The 27,493-nt window shown below is 42.1% G+C and overlaps 1 protein-coding gene across 2 annotated transcripts; it reads left to right on the top strand.

The window, feature by feature from the left end:
- The first annotated feature begins 24 nt into the window (after positions 1 to 24).
- On the top strand, positions 25 to 26,944 carry nr4a3 (nuclear receptor subfamily 4, group A, member 3). Of its 2 annotated transcripts, XM_028012839.1 has the most exons (9): positions 25 to 424; positions 3,200 to 3,370; positions 4,006 to 4,087; positions 8,106 to 8,941; positions 15,214 to 15,343; positions 16,641 to 16,804; positions 16,903 to 17,102; positions 21,721 to 21,899; positions 25,078 to 26,944. In XM_028012839.1, exons 3-9 carry the CDS (start codon positions 4,024 to 4,026, stop codon positions 25,338 to 25,340), a joined length of 1,836 nt encoding a protein of 611 aa, XP_027868640.1. In that variant the 5' UTR covers positions 25 to 424; positions 3,200 to 3,370; positions 4,006 to 4,023; the 3' UTR covers positions 25,341 to 26,944. The 2 variants fall into 2 exon arrangements, with proteins under 2 accessions (XP_027868640.1, XP_027868639.1); XM_028012838.1 differs by lacking the exons at positions 25 to 424; positions 4,006 to 4,087 and adding an exon at positions 2,304 to 2,502.
- Positions 26,945 to 27,493: the final 549 nt, after the last annotated feature.

The following is a 27,493-nucleotide window of genomic DNA, read 5'->3' as shown; positions in this document are numbered from 1 at the left end:
GGCAGAGCGCTCATAAATGCAGTATTTGACTTTCTCCCTTCAGACGGCGCACATAAACAAAGCCGCGTTACAACTCCGAAAAGCACCCAGCAGCTCTGACAACACTCAGCTGCCAGGAGCGGACGCAAGAGTTTGAGCTTTTATTTATTTATTTTTTTTATTGATTCTCTTTTTTTATTACTATTATTATTTTTGTAATTTTTTTTTTATTTTTTTAGAACAAACTTCTTTTGCGTGCTTCAGAAAATTGAGACGATCGTGAAAGTTCACCTCCGATGACTTCGCGTCTTTTCTGAATATTTTTTTAAGCCTATTTTTTCCCCTCTTTATTATAACAATTACTTGTGATTATCCTGGATGGAAACGGGGATACTTCATGCGAGGTGATAACCACATGTAAAGACGGAACCGCTACAGCAAACCAGTAAGTAAACTCTGAATGAATGAATGAATGAATGAATGAATGAATGAATGAATCGCCTCGTATTCTGACTTCTATGGACTATTAGCTTGACAGATAACAAACCCCCATCAGCTGCGCGCGTTTGCGTTCGCATTAACTCAACCGCATGTCATGCTCAACTTAAACCTCAGCATCCTGTTTTGCTTTTTCTCAACTTTTTGTGTGTGCATATGACCTGTTGCTATATGAAGGCGCTCCACTGCCAGCCAGGCTCTTTCTTTGTGTGTTGTTTCCAAGTGAGGCTGGATTCGATTTTAATTTGCGCCGGGAAGGTATCATATCCTTTCTGGTTGTCATGGAAATGAGATGCCTCTCACTCACTGGCACAATGAAGAGGGGAGTCAGACGCACAAATGGGTCTGAGTGGAGAATAGTCCAGCCTACATTCATCCAGTGTCTGGGAGAGTAGACTTAATATTCTTTGATTTCATTCCTTCCCCATTTTTATATTAGACTCTTAGGGTTTTATGAAGGAAATGTGTCGCTAATGGTGTTTTTTTTATATTAATCTGGCAATAGTGTGACTGGATGCGATTGTTTGCTGGTTTCTTATGGAAAATACTAGGACCGTATTAGTTTTTCCATTAACTTAAACCGTCCCTTTTATCTATGTACACGGAAAAAAACATTAAGACTTTCTAATTAGGTCAAATGATTAAAGTAGTGGTCAGTCACATTATTCCATATGGTCTAAGAGAAAGAAGAAGAAAAAAACACACAGCCACGGGCATTTCTACATTTCTTGCACCTTAAGTAATTTCCCTTGAAGACATGTGTTGGCAGCACGTTGTAATCTATATCTTTTGCGCTTTGGGCCATTTCTGAGGAGAACTCACCAAGCTTGAGCACACTTTACGCACAGAGGCAGCCACTTCTGACAGCCTCCCCTCTCAGGGCTGATTTACAGTACTCATATATTTCTCTTCTCTCTCTCTTTCGCCTTTATATTCCCTCTGTTTGCTGGAAGCCTTCTCTTGCCCCCTGTCTGTCCGGGGTTATTGGTGTGAGGGGCTACCGGGGCCTATACCGGCGCTCCGGGGCGCGTGTTTTGCGGCTCTTGTGTCGTTCTCTTGGTTACTGGCGGGTGAGCGCGTTGTTGGGGCCAGATCCCCTCCTTCGCGGTGTTCTTTTGAGGACGAGGCACAAGCGAGTGGAGACTAGTTTGAGAAACAGACCCTGTCTTAGTTTCGAGGTGGAAAATGTGCTAATAAAAATTTAAAAACCATAGATAAGAGCGCAATTACGCATGTTTCCATTTTTACCTCAAGAAGTTATGCAAGAACAGCAGCATCTTTTTCCTGCTATGCTCTTATCAAACATGAATGTTTTCCTCCTTTTTCCCCCCAAAAGCCCACTCAAATGGCTATACGCCTAATTGAATAATGACTTAATTGTTCCAAATCAGCTCTAATCAAATAAATGTTATACAACTATTTTTGTTTGTTTCCGTATAATTTGATACGATGCTTTATGTTTCTAGACTATAAAAAGAACATCCTGACCAACAGAAGCACAAAATAGTTGCAAAGTTGTAATGTTTTTTTTTTCTAAAAACTGGGATTAGTTTGGCAGAAAGTTCTAAAAAATAAAAAAAAGAACGGTTGTCGCGGAGATTATTAGTATTGTTGACACTAATACCCAAATGATGGTTATGATTGTTGTGACTTGCGCAAATAAACCTGCTGGACGACAGTAAGTGGTCTTACAACTTAAACCGTATCACTGATTTTCTCTGCTTGTAAAGAGAGGGAGGAAAGAGAGAGAGAAACATATAAGACAATGTTTGACAGAAAGGGGGCGCTCTGGGTCTTGAAATCCGCCGGCATCTGAGCGTCCTCTTGCAGTTGACAGGGAGCTGGAGGCGCACAGCACACAGGAGCCCCGCTGGTTGAAAGGTTTCAGGTCCGACTCTCCCAGCACTTCCAGTTTATTAAGTCTGCCGCTCTGGATGAACCTTGGGCGGAGTGGTACGGCCGCGATCAGAGGCAGGAGAACTGATGGCCCGGACGCGCTGTTTTTAAAAATATTCACCTTTATAGGTGTGTAGATATTTCTTTTACAACTTATTCTTGTTGAATTAATTTTTTGGTGCGCACATTCTGGTTATCTTATAACTCTTGAGGGCTCATTTTTTTTTTTGCGTTAGAATGAAACTTGTCGCCCACGTAAGTGCAACTTCTGAAATGAGCCGATAGACCTTAGTTGTGGTTCTTAATATTTACTTTGCAGCATAGATTTTAGTCTTAAAATCAATCAGTGTTTGATAATGGGATGTGAATATTTGTCTGCCGTGATATCCAAGGAGATGTGCATGGATTCAGGTTGTAATTTATTGTTTTATTACCTACATCTCCTTTCATGCTCTATTATGTCTCATCGCGTCTTTTTAGGTGATTTGTTGCACTTTATCTGTTGGAATTGATTTTTCATAAATAATTTCGTATTCAACGATTAACTGAGGTGATTTTTTAAAATTGTTTTAGATATGCAGATTTTTCTAGTTTACATTTTAAGAAGGTTAATTAGGTTTTTCTACTCTTGGAATTTGCTAAACAGAGTTTTGCAAGTTTACAAAAAAAATGTGGCAATAATAATATCAGACCTCGTTCCTTGTTTTTGTGTCGAGGTGTGTATGTGTGTGTGTTTGGATTTTGTTGATCGCTGCTTGCACAGGGGAGTCATCACCTACCTTTTCTTTCAGTTCCCCTCTTCTAACCCACACATGTGACCCTGCAGGCACAGGTTCGGAAGAGCGCGCCCAGCCGAGCTCGGAGCAACGGCGATCGGATCCCTCCTGTGCCACGTCCGCCGAGTCCTCCCCGCTCCAGGAGCCTTGCCCCGGCCGCAGCCACGACACCCCTAAACCCCGGACACCCAGCACCATTCAGCGCGAAGCTCTTTCACCAGGTATACTTGGACTCGTCTTTCTTTCTCTTTCTTTTCTTCTTTCTTTCTTTCTTTCTTTCTTTCTTTCTTTCTTTCTTTCTTTCTTTCTTTCTTTCTTTCTTTCTTTCTTTCTTTCTTCCTCTCTTTCAGTTGATGCTTTCTGCAGTGACAGCTCTCCCTGCGCCCTTTTTTGCGGTGTGTTTGATGGCAGACAGTGAATTTCATATTTCAGAAGCTACATCATAATTTAAATCTGAATTTAATCAAACACGACGTGAGTAAATCCTCCAGGTTTTTTCCCGATCAAATAAAGAATTAAGAGTTGTATGATTTGTAAGTACGTGTGTGGGAGTGTTGGTGTCAGTGACATTTCAGTCATTAAGATAAGAGATTGGTGCTGGGTGGGGTGTTTCAGTATTCTTTTGAGAACCTCACACACTTTCGTTTCAGTGCTTTACAATGAGCCCCTCAAACTGAAGGCTTGTCATGTAAATGCATCTATCTGCTTTTGTGTATTTTCACAACATATCTATAACTTTATTCTTCATGTGTGTAAAGAAGCCTCTGAATTTGATTTTTGTTTTATTTATTTGACAGTATTAAGAAAAGAAATGCTTTCTAATTGATGTGTGCAACTTCATGTTTTTATTTGTTAGATCTATGGCATTCTGACAATGAACAGGCGCGCTCAGTTATTGGAACAGCTGCAGTTTGTCCAGTTGAAATGCACATCTCGAGGTTAGAGACTGTTTCCGTTTGCCTCACTGTACTCTGCACCCCCTTTTGTCTGACTCTGCTTGGGTTGTCTGTCCTTCTGCTTGCATATGCACACGCACACACACACGCACGCACACACATACACACGCACAAACACACGGTTGTATTTTATGAAGTGTAGGGAGATTTAATGCTGGTGCTGAAGTCGACAGAAAACCAAACTTTCACCTATGAAAAAATCTTACGTGTCTGGAGGAGGATCTAAATCTGTGAAGCTGGGTGTGTGTTGGTGAGGGTTGAGACTTGGCAGAAGCGGTTCTACAGGTTCTCCTCAGGATGAGGGCGAATGCTATTAGCACAATGAGATACTTGTTGACATCCTGAACATCAATGGTGGAGAAAAAAAATGTTGTGCATGCTTTTATTTAAAAAGAAATAATAATAATAATAATAATAATAATAATAATAATAATAATAATAATAATAATAATAATAATAATTGCTCCTCAAAAGCCTTCGCTAGTAATCTGACAGGGACCAACGTGAAAATGTTCCATCTTTAATATTTCTCACTTCTTCTTGAGCTCACCTGAGGCAAAGTCAACTCGAAAAACCTTTAAACTTAAACTCTCCTGACAGCCTAATGAGCTGCTGCAAGGTGTGTCAGGACATGGCAGGTGCTGGGAGTCTTTTACACACACTTGCACTCACACTAATACTTATCTGGGGTTTGACCTACTGACACAACACAGCCTCAAACGTTACCGCCGCACTCTCCTCTCGTCCTCTTCCTCTGATGCAGTAGAAAGAAATAAAACTATTTAGGTTTTGCACTGAAAGGCCCATGACGCCCTGATTGCTCCATGCGTGTTTTTCCACGTGGGTTGTAGAGATGGTCACTCGTAGCGTAGAAGAAAAAATGATGACGTCAGGGACACGTAAATATATTCAGGGACACGTCCTGAATATATATATATATATATATAAACCTGTTATATTGGTTTATAGGCTTGCCTTAGCGCTTTGTGTGTAGATACCTAAATAACTTAAGATAAAAATGTTTTGAAAAGAAATGTAAAATCTTGCTAAATATTCGAATTCTTATTTTTAATATAAAATGCTAAGTAAATAAACACATTTATAGATTATTCTTAATTAATCCCTTAGATCTGTCTTAAAGGCAGAACTCGTGGTAGCCCTTCAGGTATATTTTAATTGCGCCACAGCTTCTAAATCAATGTGTCACTCTGTCTGCCGTCAGCAGTTTATATGAGCATTTACGACCGCAAATTTAAACACGCCGGCTGCTTTCAGAGTGCCTTATACTTTCTGGCGAAGTCTGTGGCCACCTGATGAGAAGAAACAGTGTTTTTAATGAAGTTACCGGACTTTCAGTTTTGCTGCAAATAAAGTTAATTGGCTTTAATTCCCCAGACCGAGTCGAAGTAAGGATGCCGCTTGGATAGACTGGAAAAGGAGGTTTGGTTAGCGCCCTCAGACTTGCATGTCCCGTGCCTAACTGGGTAAAGTGTGACGCGCAGGGAACCGTGGTGATTGCGGCAGAGTGCGTGCATGCTGGGCGTCAATTGGGAGCAGCCGATGTGTTGACAAAGGAGCAAACGCAACAAGCCTCCGGCTGAGCTGGCATTCATTACTGACAAGACGGAAAATGAACACTGAAAACCACGTCTTTTGATTTTTTTTTTTTTTTTTAAAAAGGGGGTCGATCGGGGTTGGCTGTCTCATTTTTTCCTTTCGCACAACAGAGGAGTTAGTGAGAATCAATCCCATAGGCCTCCTTGCAGAGCTTTCAGTGGAAATAAAAAGGAAAGAAAATTAACTTAATTTTTACATTATTTATGGATACAAGACAATGCGATTTGTCAAATTATTCTGAATTATTCAGTGTGTGAGCAGTGGAGTTAAATAATTGACATTGATTTGATGGCGGCGCCTTTATTAGACCCACAAGAACAGACTCCACATTCCAGGACTGAAAGCAATGCTGCGCTGTGGGACCTGGAAATGACGTCACTCCCGAGCCGAGCGCGTCCTAGTGTCGCCTTCCATTTGTTTTAAGATTTGAGAATGACGTCACGTCAGGTTTGCAAACAGTTTCTGTGCCAGCAAAAACTGGTATTAGCGGTACAAGACAACAGCAACTAAAGAAACAAGTTTACAAATACTGTAGATGCTTTACAGTAGCCTGCTAATGTGTGCCACTGGTTTAACAACGTCTGAACAATCATAAGAGTTCATTTAAAAAAACAATAGACTACATTTCATACGTGTGGCAGCCATATTGGATGGGTTCCCTTACAACCTCCAACTTTGCCAGCAGGAATTTCACACCAAAGCTCCAAATCAGAAAATCAGCAGAAACTGCTGTGGTGCCAAGTAGCATTAGCCATATCAGTCAACAACTAGTGTTTTTCTCTAGATCTGTTCAAAAACAACAGGAACATGTTCACAAGAATGTTTCTCAGCACTCCTTGTGCCACTGGTTGAATGAGATACAAGGTGTATGCTTTCCATTTTATACTCTCTGCAGCCATAAGAGACATGCTACTCATCTGTGAGCTCTGACGTTTCCCAGGTGGGTAAATTAGGGATTTTAAGTTCTTTCTGTACTTCCAACTAGAAACATAGAAAATTTGACTTCAGAGTACAAAGACTACTTATTTAAATAACGAGCTGAACTTGATGCACGGCTTGATACCGAGAATCAACTGGATTATGTGATTTAATTGAAATTACTTTCTTTTTTGGATGTGCCTCGAAATAACTTTTGTTGTGAAATAAACTGAAATCAATTGGTGAAAAACCACCATCAGGGATTAACAAGCATCTTAGGCCAGCTATCACACTGATTTGGATTGAATGTGAAAAATTATTCGAATCAGACCTAACATCTTTCTTTTTTTTTTTTTTTTAGCAAGTTGTTTTATTGGCTATTTTCTTATATAGAAAAATGTAACATTTAACATGAAAACCGACTCTGACCTATAAGTTTCAACACACTTTTTCATTTCAGAGTTTGTACGTTTCCCAAACTGAACAGTGCAACATGCGTGCTATTCAATTTAATTCAATTCAAAAGTCCTTTATTGATCTCAAAGGTAAATTAAATGTTTCAATTCAGATTCTTCGAAGAGTTATTGTAGATAGCGATGGCAGTAATTCTAATATCAATAGATATCAATATGAACAGAATCACACAGCGCCCTGTAGAGTGGCAGTGATACATGTGATGACCAGCCCAGGTTTAAAAGGTGGTCTGTTTTTGTGACAGCAGCTGAATTAAATCAGAGGATAACTCAAGACCCGCCGGCTGGCGTCTGCCTCAGTTAGGGGAAATATCTGAGTATGTTTTTGTCTGTGTTTATCAGAGTATCTATGTGTGTGAATGTGTATGTGGGAAGTCTCCAACACCAGCGTAGGGTTCCATTATTATTTAATGTTGTCTCATCTGCTTTACCATCTGACTAACCAGAGTGCGCTCAACCAACCCACACACACACACACACACACACAGCACAAACACAAATAACTGGATCTGAATCTTGCTGCTTCTTCCCCCTTCCTTACCAGACTAACCGCGTGGCCCAAATCACTTAGGTTTGAAGGTTCGCCTGTTGGGGCTTCACATATTCCTGCTGAGTAATTGTTCAACACAAGTGCAAGGAGTGTAAAAGCATGACATGAAGTGAATGGCACTGCGTGACAGAAATAAGGGAGGGAAAAGGTGCATCCAGTTAAAAACTGCCTGTTCCAATAGAGCTATGCAGAAGTTTTTAGTCACTGTTTGACTGGTAGGCTGATGTGCACGAGCCTCTAATAGATTCTGCTTTTTCCTCTAGATTTATTGTAGCATCTGTCTCAAAATCCCACCCGTATGTTGCATATCTATTTAACAATTGTTGCTATAGGCTTCTACTGTACTCCACTAACACAATAATATGCTTTTTGAATAAAAGTCCCGTGACTGAGTTGTGTAATGTAGCTCTGACCCGTCTGTATGCCCTTTGCCCCCCCGCAGACATGCCCTGTGTGCAGGCTCAGTACGGGCCGGCCCCTCCAGGCTCCGCTTACTCCGGCCAGTCCTTCGGCTACCAGGGTGACAGCTACAGCTCTGACCTTATGACCCCGGACTACACCAAGCTGGACCTGGGTGGGGGTGAGATCTCTGCTGCTGCCACCACCTCCCTCCCGAGCTTCAACGTCTTTGTGGAGGGCAGCTACGAGCCCAAGTCCTCCTGCCTCTACCAGATGCCCCCCCACAGGCCTACCATTAAGAAGGAGGAGGAGAGTTACCCAACTGTCCCACCCATGGAGGCCATGACCTCCACCACCATGTACTTTAAGCAGTCCCCTCCATCCACCCCCACCACCCCATCCATGACACAGCAGCCTGGGACCTCCTTCATGTGGGATGAACACTCCTTGGGCCCCCAGTCTCACCCTCACTCCATGGGCTCGGGTCTCGAGTCCGGACCCCTCAAGTCCCCTCGCTTTTCGCACTTTTACCAGCACTCCCCGCCTCACAGCGGCGGCAGCGTTGGCGGCTACGAGAGCCTCGGAGGGGGGCTAGTTCGCACCTCATCCTCTTCGTCCTCATCTTCTTCGTCAGTGTCCCACCCGCACGGCCAGCACCTGGAGCAGCCCATGTACCAGCTGCACCGCGGGGCCGGGGGCAGCAGCCTCGCCTTCCGCTCCCTGGCTCTGGGACAGTGTGGCCCCCTGCTAGGGGACAACCTTCCCTCGCCGCCCCCTCGGGGCCCACAGGGAGAGGGGACCTGCGCGGTGTGTGGGGACAACGCAGCATGCCAGCACTACGGCGTACGCACCTGCGAGGGCTGCAAGGGCTTCTTCAAGGTAAAAACTCTCTAAAGTTTTTTTAAAGCCTGTAAGTCAACAGTGTGGGACAATATGTCATGGATGTGAGACTGCATCACTGCTTGGTTTATTTATAAAGAACATTTTAAAACAGCCAAGGTGAGTCACTGTTGTGATAAAATAGATAAATAACAAAACAATAAGCCCAAATTAAAAGCTATGATAAAGATACATTAAAAATACATTAAAGACTCTCAGAATTAAATACTAATATAAACACCTGAGTTTCAAGTATAAAATTAAGATTCTATATGGGCTGATGATAAATATATATATATATATATCAGCATGACTGGCACCATGCAGCAATAAGTTAGTTAGATTACTTATTTATTTCAAACACATTCACATTACAATGTATTTAGATAATTGTGTGAAAAGGAGGTAAGAAGAAGTATGAACTTATTTGACCTTGCTTTGTTTCTTTTATCTTTCTTTTTACACATTTTACACAAAACTAACTAAATCCGCTGATTTACCTTCCTAAAAGCCATTGGTGGAGTTGCCTCAATAGTTATTGCACTAATTGTTTATATAAACTTTATATTTTTTCAAAGAAATGAATTTGTTGACGTTTTCAGGATTTTTTTAAGAAAAGCAAAAGTGCAGCTGCTGTCTTGCAGCCAGCTGACAGGCGGTGTGTAACAACAGGAGGGGAGGAGGCAGCATATATCAAAAATATCACTTTAAATGTAGGGATAACACGACAGAAAATCTGTAATCAACTTAGCTTTTCTGTGTTTTGAATTGTTCTCTTTCTCATTATCCTCTCCTGTTGCCAACGTCTTTGACCCCATCCCACCAAACGCGCACAGTCACCTCCTCCAAACTTACATCAAACTGACGTGTTTCTCTTGAAACTATTTTCTTGCTCTTGCCTTGCTCCCACTCTTACACCTTCCTCTCCGCTCTCTAAATCATCCTCACAGTCATAGTGAAAGCTCAGCACACCCACAGGGGGTCATCTCTCCCAGCAACCAAGTGGGCAAAGTGTCTGCATTTACCCAGGAGTGTGTGGTGGCTTGTCTTATTTGAGAACACAGGATGATAACAGCACTTATTCTCTGTCTGTAACACAGCCCAGCGAGTATGCCGTGGAAAAAGGTCTCCCCCTTAAAATCAAAGTTTCCTTTCTGCTTGTCAGTATTGTATCAGTGAAATTGACCACATTTCACTGACACAATACCAAGTCCAACATGAGTCAGGTTGAAATTTGGGCTCCGCAAATGATTCAGTCGTGCGCTTTTCATTCTGGCTGCCACACATCACATATCAGCGCACACGTGCTAATGCAAGATACGGTTTCAAGTCCAACGTGCAAGTCATAAAAATGCAACAGACCTTTAAATTTTTCTAGCAGCTGCAAGGTGGGTTTTCTTTAAATAAGTGAGTGGCACAAGAACTCCAAGTAGAAAGACATTAAAATCAGGTAGGGTAATTCTCTTGCACTATTTGTAATTTTAATTTATATATCTCTACATAAAAAAAAAATCCCAGCACGCTTTGTTAGGGCTTTCTGCAGGAGCAAAATGAAGTGGCAGCAAGACAGAGGGTGCAGAGGTAATTGAATAATGCCTCTGGTAGGTGGAAATGAATTATCCTTCTTTTCAATTAGGTTGACAATTTGTTTTTATTTAGTAATTAATGAAAACAGTGTCTGATGGCAGCAGGCTGCAGGGTGTGTGTCAGTGTTGGTGTGTGTGGGGGTGTGTGTGTGTGTGTGTGTGTGTGTGTGCTTGTTACAGAACTCAACAGCCACAGAGTCTGTCTACTCTCGCTGTGCTTCCTCTACACACACACATGCAGATGCAAACATGCACAAGCGACACATGCATGCAGCCACATGTAAAGGGAAACATATATGTAAAAATTCCTTTGTTCACTTTGACTCTAGGTTGTAGCACTAATAAGGAAAACCACTAGTTTTTCTTCATATGCAAGAAAAACAGGAGGTTTTCATATACAATATATATATATACTGTATATATATATGGCACAAAATACATGGGGTTTTTTTACATATTTTTATGCACATTACCTCCATTATCGTGATGGTTTTATTGTCCCCTGAAATACTTTCCTGATTATATTTAATTATCTCTGAGTAGTTATGACACATTAATCCACAGAACAGGCTAGCTGTAAATTATTGCTAGTTTATTAATGCAATTCGAAGCACATTTCCTCATGAATTAATTTCAGATGTTAAACAACTTTTTCTGTCCCTCATTCTATTAATTTTGGCTGAATAATGTGTGCCATTCACTGTGTGTGGGTGCGTGTGTGTGTGTGTGTTTTTTTTCAGTAACGAAGTGAATCTATTCAGCTTGTATTTTAAAAATTTGACTCCATCTCACCTGTTTTTATAATGCATTTTGTTGCAAGGAGCAGAGCATTAAAAATATGTTTTTATGCACAAGGGTGTTGCACAGCTCATCAGCTGATCTTGCTGCACAGAAATTTTATGTTCCATCTTTTGGAAAGCAAGTTAGTCATACCTAGTTATGTGGCAGAATGTGACAAACAGATGCGAAAAGTCTGTTTTTAAATGCATAAATGGGAAATACAAGTTAGACAACATGCACAGGAATAGGCTGCTGTTTTGTAAGTTTAGATCAACATTGTTTGTTCATCCACAAAGACATTGATAAGAATTTAAGTTGAGAGGGGGGGGGAAAGTCCCTACAGGGCTTTAATTTAAACCAAATATGTTACATGTCAAGAATCTGCCTCTGCTTGCTCCATCAGGGCCCCACAACACCCACAGTGTGCTTTTTTTTGGCAATTGTGCTCTCATTTGAGAGGTTGATTTTTCACCTGAACCCTTTTCAGCTTGAAGCGTGTTTAGTTCCCAGAGACGTTTTGGGGCTACAAAGGTTCAGAGAGTGAATTCACTAGAACTTTGTTGGAATTTGAGTTAAACATGGCAGATTGAATTTAACCTACAGTATATATGGCATCATTCTCTAGGTCACATAAATGGAAAACAGAGTCAGGGCCGACCCTAGCTTGAATGAGGCTCTGAGTAGAATTTGATTTGTGAGTCCAGATAAGAGCCCCCACAGATTCACCCTCTTTGTATTCATGCACACTCTGCATTGAAAGGTAACTAGTGAGCTAACTAGTTCTTTCCTACGTTGACAGTTTGTCACTCACCATAGAGAGTATTTATTTAAGAAATCTAAAGATAGAAGCTGAACATTGGTTAAATTGGAGAAGTTCTCTAAAATTAGGACTTTCTTCTTTATTTGTATAGTACTTTAATGCAGAATACTTAAAGTCTGTACTGGCAGGCAGGTTTAATTAGTTGTGCTTGGATTTACATCTTTTTTCAGGTACTTGTAGAGACTTATTGTCTGACACCTGCAGTGTGCATAAATTGTGACTCAAATGACATACAATATGAAACTAAAGCAGCAGCATAAATTACCTCCCACCTAACGCTGCTGTTAAGCCAGTCACTGTTTGTGAACTTGTCCCAGGAATTTAAATGTTAAATAATTTAACTAAGTAGTGTTTTTCCTGCTCTGTTGAAAACTATGGAAGAAATTTAAAAGTTTGTTCATTCTTGCTAAGGTTGAAAACAAACAACAAAAGAAATTCTGCAATTTATAGGGTAGGGGCTCTTGAGGGCCCCCTGCTGGCCTGGTGGGCATTAACCTGCAGTTTAAATCACTAAAGCATGGAGTATAAGAAACAAGGGGGGGGGGGAATGCAGCCTTATATATGCTGATCTGCAACGCATGTCACAGGATTAAAACAGACCAGACCTGTGTTACAATACGTTAATTCATTGAGCTTTTAATTGATCATTGAAAACTCAAGATTTTCTTCAAAGTAGCAGTCTTATAAATTAAACTTTGCAGTCAAACATAGCAGACTTTATTGTCAAACAGCCAGACCTAACTCAGCCTTTACGCACCTCTTTAAACCTGTTGCTCTCAATCCACTGCAGGGAAACAAACCAAATCCGCACATATCTTAAGTCTAGCAGCACTGAATCTCAGTAATGTGATTTCCTGGTAGAGAGCAGTGGCAGCAGGAATACTATGAGTGCATCCCACAGCCTTTCTCCTCAGTGTTCAGGAGGTTTCAGTAAGTGACAGATATGAATCAAAATACGCTGATGTCACACCATCTTAGCAGAGGTGAAATAACAGGAAAGTAGTTAATAGCAGCTGGAAGGTTGAACATTCAGTACTTTTTCATTATTATTATTATTATTATTATTATTATTATTAACAGAAACAAAGCAACTCAAAACGTATGTACCAAGGCAAGCGTACCAAAATAATAAATATTTATGCAATAAAAATATGCATGACACTCTTATGCATACCACCTGCATACCACCCGTTTCTGTGGGGCCACTGTTTCTCGCTGACCCCGCGGTAGACCTGTTAAAGGTGTGAACCCACGTTGACATGCAGAGGCTGCCTGCGTCGCCCCGGCCGCTCTTCCTATTCTGACTAAGCGGATGCTGATTTCCCTATAAACTCCGTTAATAGCCACAACTACCTTATCCCCGGCGCGCACGGGTCAGCGGCCATTGAGGCGCAGAGAGCGTAATCCGCCGTGGTGCCATGGCGACCGCTCTCATCCGGCCCTGGCGCCTCCTTTGATGCGTCGGCTCCGCAGCCGCGCGCAGCCCACAGTGTAATTGGTGTGTGATTGGTCTCTCTGGGGACGCGGGCATGTGTGGCGCAAGGGTCTCCTAATTGGATTTATTTGTTTTGATACATTCTAGAGGCGTTTAAAAGAAGAATAGGAGGCTGCGGCACTTTCCGTGTGTTCCGTTTGTTTAATTTACGGCTTGTTCTAGAGGCACAGCTTGACAACGTGTAAAATGTAAACAGTCTGCAAATAAAAGCATTTACACTTAACAAGCGCCTCTGCGATCATGTGAAGTCAGGAATTACCACAGGGGATGTTTTGAGTGTCTTTGGTAATTGCTTGATGCCTGTACTAAACACATGTGTGCGTTTAACATCAAAATGAAGAAAAGAGTTAAGCTCTCGGTAGAAATGTGGGCTGCTCTTCATAGGCAGGCATGCTGATGATCGGGGCTGGTCTGATCCTGCCCTTTTTTTTATCTCAATGGAGCCTCTTTGCTTTATCATATCTGCACCTTAGGCTATATAAAAAAGAAAGGGGGAAAAAACTCAAAAGGGGTTTAATGAGTTTTAATCCCATGTGTCAAAGACTTCTGTAAAGATCCCCCCCTGAAGGTTTTACTGAAAGTTAACAATCTCATGTTGCTTTGTGGCTTGTTTGCACCAACAAATAATTACTGAGCACTTTAAACAAAAGTGCTTCAAATTGTCACTCTGCTCTGTAAAAATCTAAATGGAAAAACAGTCAGTAAACGTGGCTTTCTCAGTCCTCCTCCACCATCCTTTGTTTGAGCTAATAATAAAAAAAGGACTGAATGTCCAACCTTCCAGCTACTATTAACTACTTTGCTATTACTTGCACCTCTGGTAAGAGGGTGTGACATCAGCCTACCCATATTACTGCATAGTCTCCATAACTATTACCAAACTGTGAAAACATTCTCACACTGGACATGAAATAAGCCTTAGAAAACTGCCGCTCTGTAAAATGAAAGCGCCCTGGGCGGGGAGCCACATACCTAATATCAGAAACTACCACTTGTTCCTGATATTAGAAACTGGCGCATGTTTGATGTCTTCTTAGATATTATAAATTGCCTTTGATTCATGAAAACTCCGGGTTCTTTCGGTCCTCCCATGTGGCTGTTTTGGTTTTCATTTTAATAAGGTCAGCAATAGCAGCGCGGGCCACGCAGCAGAGGAGAAAACAGCACCCACGGGGCCCACTGAGAGAAGCGCGAAGCTGTGCGTGTGGCTCCGAAAAGGTGCCACGAGCTGACCCGGGAGCCTTCACGGACAATCTGATCACGCAGACTCCCCCCGCGCGCACCCTCCCAACCTCCTCTCGCGGGACCTGGATCCTTACGCCACGCGCTCCGGCCCCCATTGTCAGCTCCGGCTGTAATAAAATTGTCCCTGCTGCAGGCGAGGCTTGTTGGAAAATTAATTTTATCTAATTATACTGATGTCACCGTCGCCTTTCAGCGCGTAATTAAAATCTGACCTGCGAGCTTCTGCTTCCTGCTCTTCGATAGGGGAGGAAAAATTGAATTAAACAAATCAAATATTAGGTGCTGATTGTGTTTGGAGGCTGATCATCGGCATGTCTTGGTTTTTTTTTTTTTATTGTCATTCCAGCGCACCGTGCAGAAAAACGCCAAGTATGTGTGTCTGGCCAGCAAGAACTGTCCTGTGGACAAAAGGAGACGCAACCGCTGCCAGTACTGCCGCTTTCAGAAGTGCCTAAGCGTGGGCATGGTGAAAGAAGGTAAGGAGCATCCCACATGAAAGAAACTGCTTACATAAAACATTATCCTGATTTCTAAAGTATTCACAGCTTTCTTTTCCCCAGTTGTCAGGTTTTAATGGGATTGTATGCGGTAGACCAACAAAGTGGTGCATGATTGTAAAATGGAAACAAATGGATGCATGGTTTTGAGATTTATGCCTATTTAAAATCTGAAAAGTGTGGCATGCATTTGTATTTACCCCTTCTGAGTCAGTGCTTTGTAGCAGCAGCTGCTAGTTTTTTCGGGATAGTGGACAGAAAGCATCTGTGAGCATACATTTTTAGCCTTTCCCCAGATTCTCAATTGGATTTAGATCTGGACTTTGTCTAGGCCATTCTCACAAGAATAGGCTTTGATTTAATCAGCTTCCCTTACCCTGTGCAAGAAAAGTATCCCTGCTAGGGTAAAGAGGTCATTCTGCTTCATGGTTCACAACGAGGATGGAGATGTTGTGTTTTGCATGTTGCCCAAAAAGTACATTTCTTTCCAGGAGTGCATTCTTCTACATCTTTGACAAATAGCATCAAGTAAACTGTATTTCTTATGGTTTTCTTCTTTAAGTCCAGATTTAAATGGTCCACTGATAGTTGTCGTGGCGACAGATTCTCCATCCTGAGCTGAGGATGTGATTCTGTTTGTTCACTAAACCTTCGAGGCCTTCACAAAAGATGCAAATTAATTGAGTTGCTTTGTCACTCAATTAAGTGACAAAGCACTTTTTGTGTCACATAAAGTGCCAAGAAAATATATTAAAGTTTGTGTTTAAATTGTCACAAAATGTGAAACATGTCCAACATTGTAACGATTTTTGTGATTTTTCCCTCCTGCTGGTGTTCAGGAGGCCGGTAATGACCGAAACCACACACATTCATGCTGTGGACAAAATCCAACCATACAAAATAAACCACAACAGCGTTAAGGCTGGCCATCAGAATCACACAGCCTTTCTGTTTTTCTTTGCGCTGTGTTTTTCTCATGTGAAAAATCGGCGTGACACTCATACTGTCCTGATTCCCCTGAGGTTTCTCACCTGTCTCACACGTCCTGTAATACCCCCACCCACATACACACAGCACATCAATGCAAATACACCCAGAGTGCTCATATTCCCCTGCCACACTAATGCATGTGCCAGCAGAGCAGCTCCACTGCCACCTGCTGGCCTGCAGCGTGGGAAAGGTGGGAACGCTGGACAGCTCCTGAGGAGTTCGGGTCACTAAGTTGGAGGAAGAAAAAAAAAATCTAATTTGCCCCTCGTCTTTCTCTGCTTCACAGTGGTCCGTACTGACAGCTTGAAGGGCCGCAGAGGACGGCTGCCTTCCAAACCAAAGAGCCCCCTGCAGACAGAGGCGTCCCCGCCGTCGCCCCCGCTCAGCCTGCTCTCTGCTCTGCTCAGGGCTTACTCCCACTGCACACCACGAGACCTTGACTACAGCCAGGTGCCCCCTCTCAGCTGTCCCCATCGGTCGGAAAAGCTCAGTCTGATTTGCGCTGGGTCTTGTTTTACAACTTCTTTCCTCTCTTTGCATCCAAACAGTTCAGCGCCGCCGACCCTCCATCCTCCACTTCAGACGCGGAGCACATCCAGCTCTTCTACAGGCTGCTCACCATCTCGATGGAGACAACCAGGTGCTGGGCCGAGCGGCTGCCGGGCTTCACCGAGCTCCAGCGTGACGATCAGAACCTGCTCATAGACTCAGCCTTTTTGGAGCTGTTTGTCCTGCGACTTGCATACAGGTAAGACAGATGTATGTGTTTTTATTTTTTAAATCTTATATCATTTTATGAGCATAATGGATTATAGTGTGTAAATGTTCTTGTAAAGCCAGTGCGCCGCTGTGTTGGTGTATCTCCAGAGTAGGAGGAGTGCAGCTGAGTAGTCACCATATGAAGCGAATTATGAATGGAGACTTTAGCTATGACAGAGTTCGCCCACAGAGTTCCTCTCCGCTCGTCTGATATCTGACGCACAGAGAGCCCTGTGTGTGTGTGTGTGTGTTCTGCAGGCTAAAACTGTGTAAAAGCTATGAACTGACAGCATTGATTCCATCGAAACGCTGGTCAGCTGAGCGGCTGGAGAGGGTTGCTATGGGAGGAAATGCGTGTTGAGATCAGCTGACTGAAAGGAAAGAGCTGGATCACACAGTGTCTTGTAAAACCGCTCATACCGCTGGAGGTTTTTATCACCATTGGTATCATTATAACCAAAAACTTCAATGAGTTTTTGTGCCGTAGATCAACACAAAGCGGCACATTAGCAGAGGTAACCAGAGGATCTGTACAGATCCACAGCTGTTGACAAGATAATTAAAGGGGGAGAAATTAAAAAATCTGGCTTTTGTTGAAGAATGGCAATAAAGAAAGGATCTTGTTAAAAAAAAAAAGGCACATGATGTCCCCTCTGGAGTTTAAAATAAAATAGCAAACTAGTATTTTTGTCTTGTTTCTTGTGCAAATAAATCACTACGCTCGAAATAAGACAAAACTAACTTACAAGTCATTTTTCAGCAAGACACAGGAGCTAGTTTCAGGTGAATAATTCCTTAATATTGATGAAAAAGTGCTAGTCCCACCGCATTTCACTTTTAGTACTTTTCCATCAATATTAAGGAATTATTTACTTAAAACAATCTCCTATTTTTCACTGAAAAACCACTTTTAAGTAAATTTTCTCTTCATCCAAATGTACTAAGATAGTTTAACTGGAAACTAGAAACAAATACTTGGTAAGATTTTGTGTTTTTGCAGTGTGGGGAAGAAAGTGATTTGGTCAGAAGAGGCCAAAAATGACCCATAAACAGAACATTGAGTGTGGAGGAAGTCTAACACTGCAAATCCCTCCAAAGACATTCCAACTTTAAAAACTGCAATGACAGCATCATGATGGAGGGATGCTTTTCTAGATTCACCTTCCAACTAAAAAACTATCTTAAACATACAGCCAGAGTTACGATAGATCAGGGCTGTCAAATTAATATTAATTTTGGGTCAAATTAAGGTCATAAATGCCCTCAAAGTACTTTTTGTGTCAGAAAACGCTGATAAAACTTTCCATTAATCTGTTAGTATATGAATAAATAACCGCCTCTGCAATTGATGAGTACTTCTTGTACAAGTGTCTTTTCACATTGAGTTAATTTTGAAGTATATAAATGAAAACAGATTTGATTTGATCAATAGAATAAAAGTCAAGCACACAGCTCTTATCTTGAAGGTTGTTTTTATGTGGCCCTCTAGAGCCAGGAGGGCCACATGTGGCTTAGATCAAACAATATTCATCTGTTAGAATGGCCCAGTCAAAGCCCAGACCTCAATCCAAGTCAGATTATGTGGCAGGTTTTGGAATGATCACAGATGCTTTACATCCAGTTTGAAGAAAAAAATGCAAAAAATTTTTTGTTTCTAGTTCCGAAACAATTTGAAGCTGTACTTGCAGTGAAAGTTGGTTCTACTTTGCGACAGGAGGGAACAATACAAGTGCACCCAAATCCAGTGTTATCCTATCACGTGACATCAATAAAACATACACAGAAATGTGTGATTGTAATGTGAAAAAAATGTGGGAAAAAGGTGCCGGGCATGTGAATACCTTTGCAAGTCAGAAGCACAGAAGCACTACACAGCTATACGCAATGCCTTTACTGCTTGCCCGGCCCGACTCGGCCTCAGAGTTATCCTGGGTTACCGGTCCGCTCCTGCAAGGCATGCTGCTGGTTAAATTTATGGGCGGGAGGAGGAGGAGGGGAGATGGCGCTACAAGCTCGTCCTTTTGTCTGAGCTGTCGTCTAGGGCAGAGGACCAACACAGTCAGGCAACACAGAAGCGCTTACTCAGACTCGCTGACGATGTCGAAGTTTCTCTCCTCCCGGTGGAGGTCCAGGTGCACGGTGGGAAGAGGATGGGTGGTGGCATCACAGTCCCAACAGGAGGGGTGACTCTGAGTCACGTCAAAGGGCGGACACACACACGCACGCACTCACACGCATGCATGCGCTTCTCGTGTTCCTATCGGCCTAACTCCCACAACATAGAGGAAACCGCACACAAATCTGGCCCTGTCTTACTTTCCGTGCTACACTGAGATCCCATTGCTTCAGCTCTGCTTGACCCCGTGCTGAACCAAAACGCTTTCCTGCACTGCAGCTCTCTACTCACAAGCGTGTGTCTAAACCCTGAGTGGATATGTGTGTGTGGGGGTGTGTGTGTGGGGGCGTGTGTGTGTTCAGCGTGCACAGAGCAAATTTGCTTCGCTCTTCTGGGATCCACATCACCGTGATCCCCTCCGTCACCAAACAGTTTCTGTGGTTATTGGCTGATAACCATGGTGACAGCGTAGTCAGGGGGGAGAGGAATGTGTGGCAGACTTCCAGCTGCGTGCGTGCGTGTATGGGTGTGCGTGTGTAGGCGTGAGTGTCAGTGTGCATCTGCCCGGCTGCTTGACTGCCAGCCCGTCGGTGTAGTGCTGATCATGTGCTACTACCAGACGGAGGCCAAGCGGTGTTATGAAATGAAGCTGAGCGTTTAGCTGAAGGGCATCGACTTAATAATCAGATCAGAAATAAAAACAGACTTCTTTTTTTAATTATTATTATTCTTAGCTTGTTTCCATTTGTCACTTGCGTGTCTGGTTTTAAAATGTTTTGGGAGTTTTTGGAAAAAAGAGCAAAAATATAGAATAATTACCTATCCAGTTTAGTTTTAGAAATTTTATTGTGCAGGATATTTTATCTTTTATGGGCTGCAGGGACTTAGAGCAGCAGGTGTTGCAATTACAACATTGATTATCCCTGATCTTTAACAGCTAGTTTAGATCTCTGAGATCTAAACTAGCTGATCTCCTTTTGCAACTGTCCTTTTGCAACTGTGATGTTGCATATAATGGTATTGCAATGCCAGTTGCGATTTAGTAAATTTTGAATAACACAACAAGATTTTAACAAGTGGTGGTTATTTTGTCTATTTGTTAGCCAAATTTGTGTTTCTTGTAAGTAAGGTAAGGTGTAGTTGCTAACGTTGCTGACCAGCATTGTGCAGCAACAATTTGGAAAGGGGGAGTAGTGGGTCACTTTGTGCTCATTGCAGTGAGAACAAAGTGAAACTACGCTTCACCAGGATTACTTTTAACATGCAATTTTAAAGGCAGTAACTTTTATAAAACATCAGCTTAACCCGATGACTGGCCGATGCTTAAATATGATCCAAACACAGGTGTTAATCTCTCTGAGCACTCTGTATTTTAGAAACCAGCTGGAGGAATGAAAGCTATGAAACGCTTTTCAAAGGTTCCTCTCAAGGTTTCTAATTGAAGTTTCCTGTTGAGAACTTTCATCTAGACTAGACTGTGTGAAGGGATGAAGTCAAAAACAAGCTCAAAGCTCAAAGCTCCTCGCGTCGCATCTCTTGATACCTGTATTTATTTGTTGCTCGGTGACTTGCAACTTTCTGTAGAAAATGCACGCTGTTTTTAAAAAATAAAACATAATAAAGAATATTATCACAGTGAGTGTAGGGAAAGGGGTAAAAGTGCCATGCTAACATAAATAAGCTATGTTTGGTAAAACGGTGAATTGTTTTTCACATGCTGTTTCTTGAATCCATACATCTATGCTTTGCAAAGCTTGCATAGTGAGAAAAAGTTTTTTTTAATGCATGTTTAAAAGTCTGGATTATGTGCATTGGGCTAAAACTTTGAGGGGGTAAATCTTTTAATCTGTAGTTAGGATAATTAGACACAAATGTTGCTGCTTCTTAGTCTCATAACTTTTAAACCAATGTTTGTATAGACTGTAATTAGTGGCTTCCAGGTCTTTTCCCTAATCCTCATTTTTTTTCTTTCTATCTGCACAATTATTTGTTTTCCTCTCGCTCTTTTTTTTTCTCCTCCGACCTCCCATCTGTCCTATGCGTCATTCATTGTTTGCTCCCCCCCTTTCCCTGCTCTGCTGGATAGTTAAAAAAAAATAAAAGCGGGATGTTGTGTGCCGTGAGTAAGTGATGGTTAAATGCATCCGAGAGGCCTTTTCATTTCCTCATTAAAGCTTTGTGTTTCCACTGCACTCCACAGCCTGGGAGCATTAAAGCTGTAACAGTTTACCTATCTGCACACACACACACACACAGAGCAGGCCTCTGCCCTAACCCTTCACCCCACCCTGCCACAAGGAAATGCAAGAGTGGTTTTAAATGCAGTAATTTTAAAAACACACAAGCTTAATCAGCCTCATGCCTCTGTTTGATGTGTGTCTTGTTTCTGGCTTGCTGGTGTAATCGTTTCCTTCTCCGTATGTCTGAATGCATGAGGGGAAAATGCAGCATTTTTATGAAAAATTTCATTCTTTTTTTTTCTGTCTCTCAGGTCTATGCTGTCGGAGGACAAACTGGTGTTCTGCAACGGCTTGGTGCTGCACAGGTTCCAGTGCCTTCGTGGGTTTGGAGAGTGGCTGGACTCCATCCGGGATTTCTCTACCCACCTTCAGACCCTCAACCTCGATGCATCTGCCTTCGCTTGCCTGTCTGCCCTCGTTCTGCTCACAGGTAACCAAAACCCCCGAATCATCTGCAGGAAGAAATACATTAACGGTTACCTGATAAATACAACTTCCTGTCAATCGCTCAGGATCTCGAAGTTTACATTTAGTGATGTAACAAGTAAGACATTTAGAAATCGTTTTTTAATAGTTTCTCACCTTAAATGTGGTTTATGTCTTGAACAAATCCTACAAGATAAAGTCACCTGGATGTAAATCTATAATAAAAGGTGTGATAAAACATCTATATTTGCCATATGTCTGGAGTAAAAAGTAGGAGCTAGAGAGAGGAAAGATTTTTTTTTCTCTTTAAGAAAACACCTGGGCTTGTGTTCAAGAAAAGAAAAAAAAACTCATTCCCAATTTTATGCATGGTGGTGGCAACATCATACTCTGGGACTACTTTTCTTCAGAACTGGACTTTTTCTCTTGGTGGATGAAATTAAAATGAAGATGAATAATGAATAGAAATAAAACTTTTCTACATCAAGCAGACATCCAAGTAAAAAACTAAACAGACTTTTTAAAATAGACTTGATGGAAAACCTGTGGGTTCAGCTGAAGAAGACTGTGGGCAAAATCTGATTGATATGGAGAACTTTACCAAAGTAATATTAGCAAGTTAAGAAGTGGAATGTTGATAGATTTCCAAAAAATAAACCTTTATGTAGAAATGTAGTCACATAGTTCTTTAATTAATTATTTTACACATATAAATCCAGTTTATTATACCTTTTAATTGTACATTCATTGTGCTAACAGATTTGTGCTTTTCAGTTAAAATGTGCTGGTTAAATGCTTTCTTTTCTATAATCTAAACATCTGACATTTATATATATATATATATATATATATATATATATATATATATATATATATATATATATATATATATATATATATATATATATATATATATATATATTATTTCTTCAATTTGTAAGAAGCTTTAGTTGTGGGTGTTTTGGGGGGTTTTTTTACATCCGCTGACGTCACACAAACGCTCAGAGACACACATGTCAGCGCGTCTTGTCACACATCTCTGCCTGAAACAAGAACCCGATACCCAGAAGCACCTGCTGCACCTGCCACACACCTGGCCCCTTTAATCAGTGTCCACGGCTGAAAAATCGACACTTTATCCACGGACGGACCTCAGGAAGATGCAACAGTCTGTAGAATGCATTAGAAATGTAGCTTCAAAGGATGCAGCGAAATTATATGTTGAATTTTTATTCTTTAAAGCTCAATTTTGCAGAGAGACATTAATGTGCAGCGGGTAAAACTCCCCCTCACCCTGACCCCCTCCACCTCCACCTTAAAACCCTGTCCTCCCTCACTCCTTCTCTCTCTCTCTGGGGGAGCACTTAACTCTGTTCTCCATCGACCAGCCCACCATGGGGCATGGCTCTGGAACGGCGTCCGCGGCTCTCGCAGTGGCACTCCGCCACCTCGGCAAAGCACACAGCGCGCAGCCGCGGCAGAGCCACCAGGGCCATCGGCCGATCGACCGCTTCGGAGTGGCCTGTGCAGAAAGGGCCCACATCGATTTCTCCCCAGGAAGTGCCGCGCAGAGAGAAACAAGGAATGGGGGAAAGAGAGCAAGGAGAAAAGCAGAGAAGCAAAATAAAGAAAGAAAAAAGGAGTGCAAGAGGTCTGAAAGGCGCAGTGGAAGGAGGGCTGGAGTAACTCTGCAGCCGCAAACACTGCAAACAAAAGGGTCACATAAACAAACAATAAATACACTTCCAATAATGGATACCTCAAAGTGAGACTGGTCTCAGAACCAGCCTCCCCGCAGCATACACTATCTTGTGTGTGTGTGTGGGAGGGGGGGTGGGGGGTGTTTGTGGGGCATAGGGTGGGGGAGGGGGGTGGACACCCTGTTCTCAGCAGAATGAGTTAGTGTCACATTAAGTCTGATACGAGTGCCACTGGAGTTGCTATGGGCAGCAGTCTGCGGCCTGTGTGTGTGTGTGTTTGTGTGTATTCCTAATTGAATTTGGCTGCTCACAAGGCCAAATAATCAGCTAATTGTTGAGCACTGTTGTGACTTAAATTCTCCAAACTGCGGGGCCTATTTGAGCATCTGCATGCATTCATTTAAAGTATTTATGAGCGGTAAATGCGCAGCATGTGTTTATTTCCATGTTTGTGCTATATTTCTATGCCATGTCACCATGTGTGTGTGTGTTTGTCTACACAATGTGGAGGAGGCTTATTGGGTTAGACGACATATTGATCTGCAGTGAATGAGACAACGTAAGGCTGTTAAGAACATGAGCCATACGGGCTAATGAGGTGCAATTCAATATAAAACAAGATGAGGCTAATGCTGTTTTACCTGAATGAGCTCTGATGTATACATAGATGTGTGGGTTTTGTTTTCCGCTGGCTTAATTTTTGTCATTTAAAACACGGTTTCTTTGTGCCATTTTAACTCTTTTACAGAAACAAAAGTGACTTTAGGAACAGAAATGGCCGCTTGTGATGGACTATCACAGAGCAGTTCAAAATTATGAAGAAGAAAAACGACATAAATGCTTTTCAACATCCTTCTACAAATAAAAATCTGAAAAGTGTGTCACATGAGGACACAGCAAACATGTGGAAAATTAGACTGAACTGAACGTTTTGACATACATGGGATACATTAAAAGCAAGGGGAAACCAACAGTGAGCAAACTGCCTCCAAATTGAAGCACGGCAGTGGCAGCATCATAATGCGGGAATACTTACTTTTCTGCAGAAGATACTTGATGGGAAATGGAGAGAGTCACAGACAAGTCTGTAGGTGTTAAAGGCTGGATGTAGAGGCTCGTTGTGGTTCCACCCGGGTAAAAAAAACAAACAGCGACGGTCAAGGGAATGGATACTTTCTGCGGTTTATCTCTTCTGTGAAAGTTGGTAATGACCTGACCGAAACAAATCTACAGTACAAAACTGCTTCAAAGTTTCCAAATGAGATCAAACTTTCTCTGTATCATGTTTTCTGTATCTCTGTATCATGTTTTTATTAGTGTGTAGATTATTATTTCCAAAAAACCTTAGAAAACCAACGCATCACAACAACGTATCTTCATGAAAATCCAAATAAAATATATGCAAGTTGCATGCAAAAAAAAAAAAAGTTTGCTTCTGCAGTGTAAATTGCAGCTCTAATGTTTTCTGTTTTCTTACTGCAGATCAAGTCCCGGGTCTGAAGGACTCGAAGCGCGTGGAGGAGCTGCAGAATAAAGTCATCTGCTGTCTCAGGGACCACCTGGGCTGCGGGGCGTCCTCCTCCTCCACCAAGGCCGTCCCTCCTCTGAGCCGTGTGCTGGGCCTGAGGGCAGAGCTCCGCTCGCAGAGGACCCAGGGCCTGCAGCGGATCTTCTACCTGAAGCTGGAGGACCTCGTACCGCCGCCACCGTCAATCGACAGATTCCTGGACACCCTGCCCTACTGAGGACTCGGGCTGAGCGCGGTGAAAGAAACCCACGTCAACGTCCTGTTCAGGCCTTTTAATCCCCCGATTCCCCAAAGGGGGAGAGAGAGAGAGAGAAAGGGAGACTCTCCGTTCTGGCCGATGCAGAGCTGAGAGAGCAAATCGAAAGCCTCTTGCTTAGTGGGGGGAAAGGGGAACCAAACGGACAACCAACAAAAATGCTTTTCATCTGTAAAAAAAAAAAAAAGAAAGAAAGAAAAATAGACAATAACTCAAAGACGCTTTGCAACCTTTTATTTGATCCTCCACTCTTTGTCTTGTGGGGGAGGATGATGAAGCTGAGTTGCACAGCAGAATGACTTGTTCCTGTCCTTTCTCCATCTGGGTGGCAGCTCACTTTTGCAAAAACAAAAAGAGAGAGAAGGGTTTATGAGTACTGTTTTGATCTGTGCTTTGGCCTCGCTCATTCTGTCCAAGGACTTCTTCTTTTCAGAAAAGGTCAAGTCTCTGTGGGGCAGAAAGTTTGCTGAGCTGTTCGTGCCCCTGTGAGATTCAAGTTTGCTCCTGCTGATAAGAGGAAGGGGGGTGTTTTCATACTGAAGTGTAGAGAAATGTCAGAGGTCAGACATGAAGGGCAAAAACACGTACAAATATTTCATAAACACGTGGAAGTGGCTAACGAGGCAGGCTCTTAATTACAAAGTGCAATTTCACCACAAAAAGGAAGACACGGTGGAGGGAAGGTCTAATTTCAAACTCTAAATTATTTTAATACAAAGACTTTTTTTCTGCGTGTGGCTTTTTACGCAGCAAAGGACAAACTGTGCACTAAACGATCCATGACTGAGACACCCAGACTTGAACTCGCTCTTCTGTGTCGTTTTTTTGTTTTGTTTTGTTTTCTTCTTTTCTATTATTATCTCATTTTTAAAATCACAGGTTGGGGTTGAACATGTGGAGGAGCGCACATGGTCACAGATTGGCTTGTAAAGCACTTACAGAGAAGGAAGGGCTACGAGTGCAGACACACGCCCTGGCCGCTCGGGCCGCGGGGCGTTCGACAGATCCAGGAGGGAGGGAGGAGAGAGGAGTTTTGTGGAGGGGCGGGTTAAACATTCCACGTTTATGCTCTCTTTTTTGGTTTTCCTTTACATTTCTGTCGTGGATGCTGCGCAGGAGCCTGAGAGAGGTCAGGATCGTGGTGCAAGCTGCCGAGAGCTGCCATCGCATTTCACAAAAACGGCTCCGGCTGCGTTTGCTGTGCGGGGATCTCCCCAGGCCTCCACCGCCCACTCACACCCTCACAGCAGCAGTTTTAAAAGGAACGAAGCAAATTACAGATATATAAATATAATATAAATATATATATATATACATATATATATAAATAAAAACTAATATTTTGAAGTGTTTTTAGCTTTTTCAAATATTGTGGTACAACTTGTGCATTTTCTTTTTTCTTAAAAAGAAGAGAAATGAAAAAGAAAACAACTTGCTGTTTTTCAATGTACGTCTTTGGTTTGAGTTTCCTGTTCGATATATATATATATATTTTTTCCTCTCTTTTGTTCACTGGATTTTCTGTTCAGCACTTTGAAATCATAAACTAGTTCTGATTATTCTGACCCGTTGCGTCCTGTGTTGTGATTCTTTGTTATTAACTTCTCATGAAATACAAAAACATTTTAGCATTTGCATTTCAAGGCACAAATACAAACTTGTTTTCTTGTCAAAGAATGTATACCCCTTGAACTGTTTCTCACTTTGTCACTTAGTAACACTTTGTTGTGTTTTTAATGTCTGCGCAACCCAGAGACCTTTATTTAACCAGACCCAATGTGTAAAAAGATTTAATGCCCAATGATGCAGTGCAAAATACAAACTAATTTGGGAACAGAGATACAGTCTGACTATCACAAAATTGTGGCACGTGGTTGTAACCAGCCGCCTGAGACAATAATTTGTAAAAGTCCTTTCTTGGAGGATCATCCTGTTTTCAGTTCTGACTGGCTTCCCTTCCTCTGTTGAGGGAGAAGAACTCCGCAGCATTATGCTGCTACCTCCATGTTTCACCTTTGGGATAGTTTATTCATCCATCTTGTGGCGTTTTGGCCAAATGTTTTTGGTCCTATTTGACCACAGTAACTTCCTCCCCTGCAGACTTTATTGGCTTT

This window comes from Xiphophorus couchianus, chromosome 3, assembly GCF_001444195.1.
Source record: "Xiphophorus couchianus chromosome 3, X_couchianus-1.0, whole genome shotgun sequence".
In the NCBI taxonomy this organism is placed as follows: Eukaryota; Metazoa; Chordata; class Actinopteri; order Cyprinodontiformes; family Poeciliidae; genus Xiphophorus; species Xiphophorus couchianus.
Note: the sequence above shows the minus strand (reverse complement) of the source record. Positions and strands in the feature narration are given on the sequence as shown.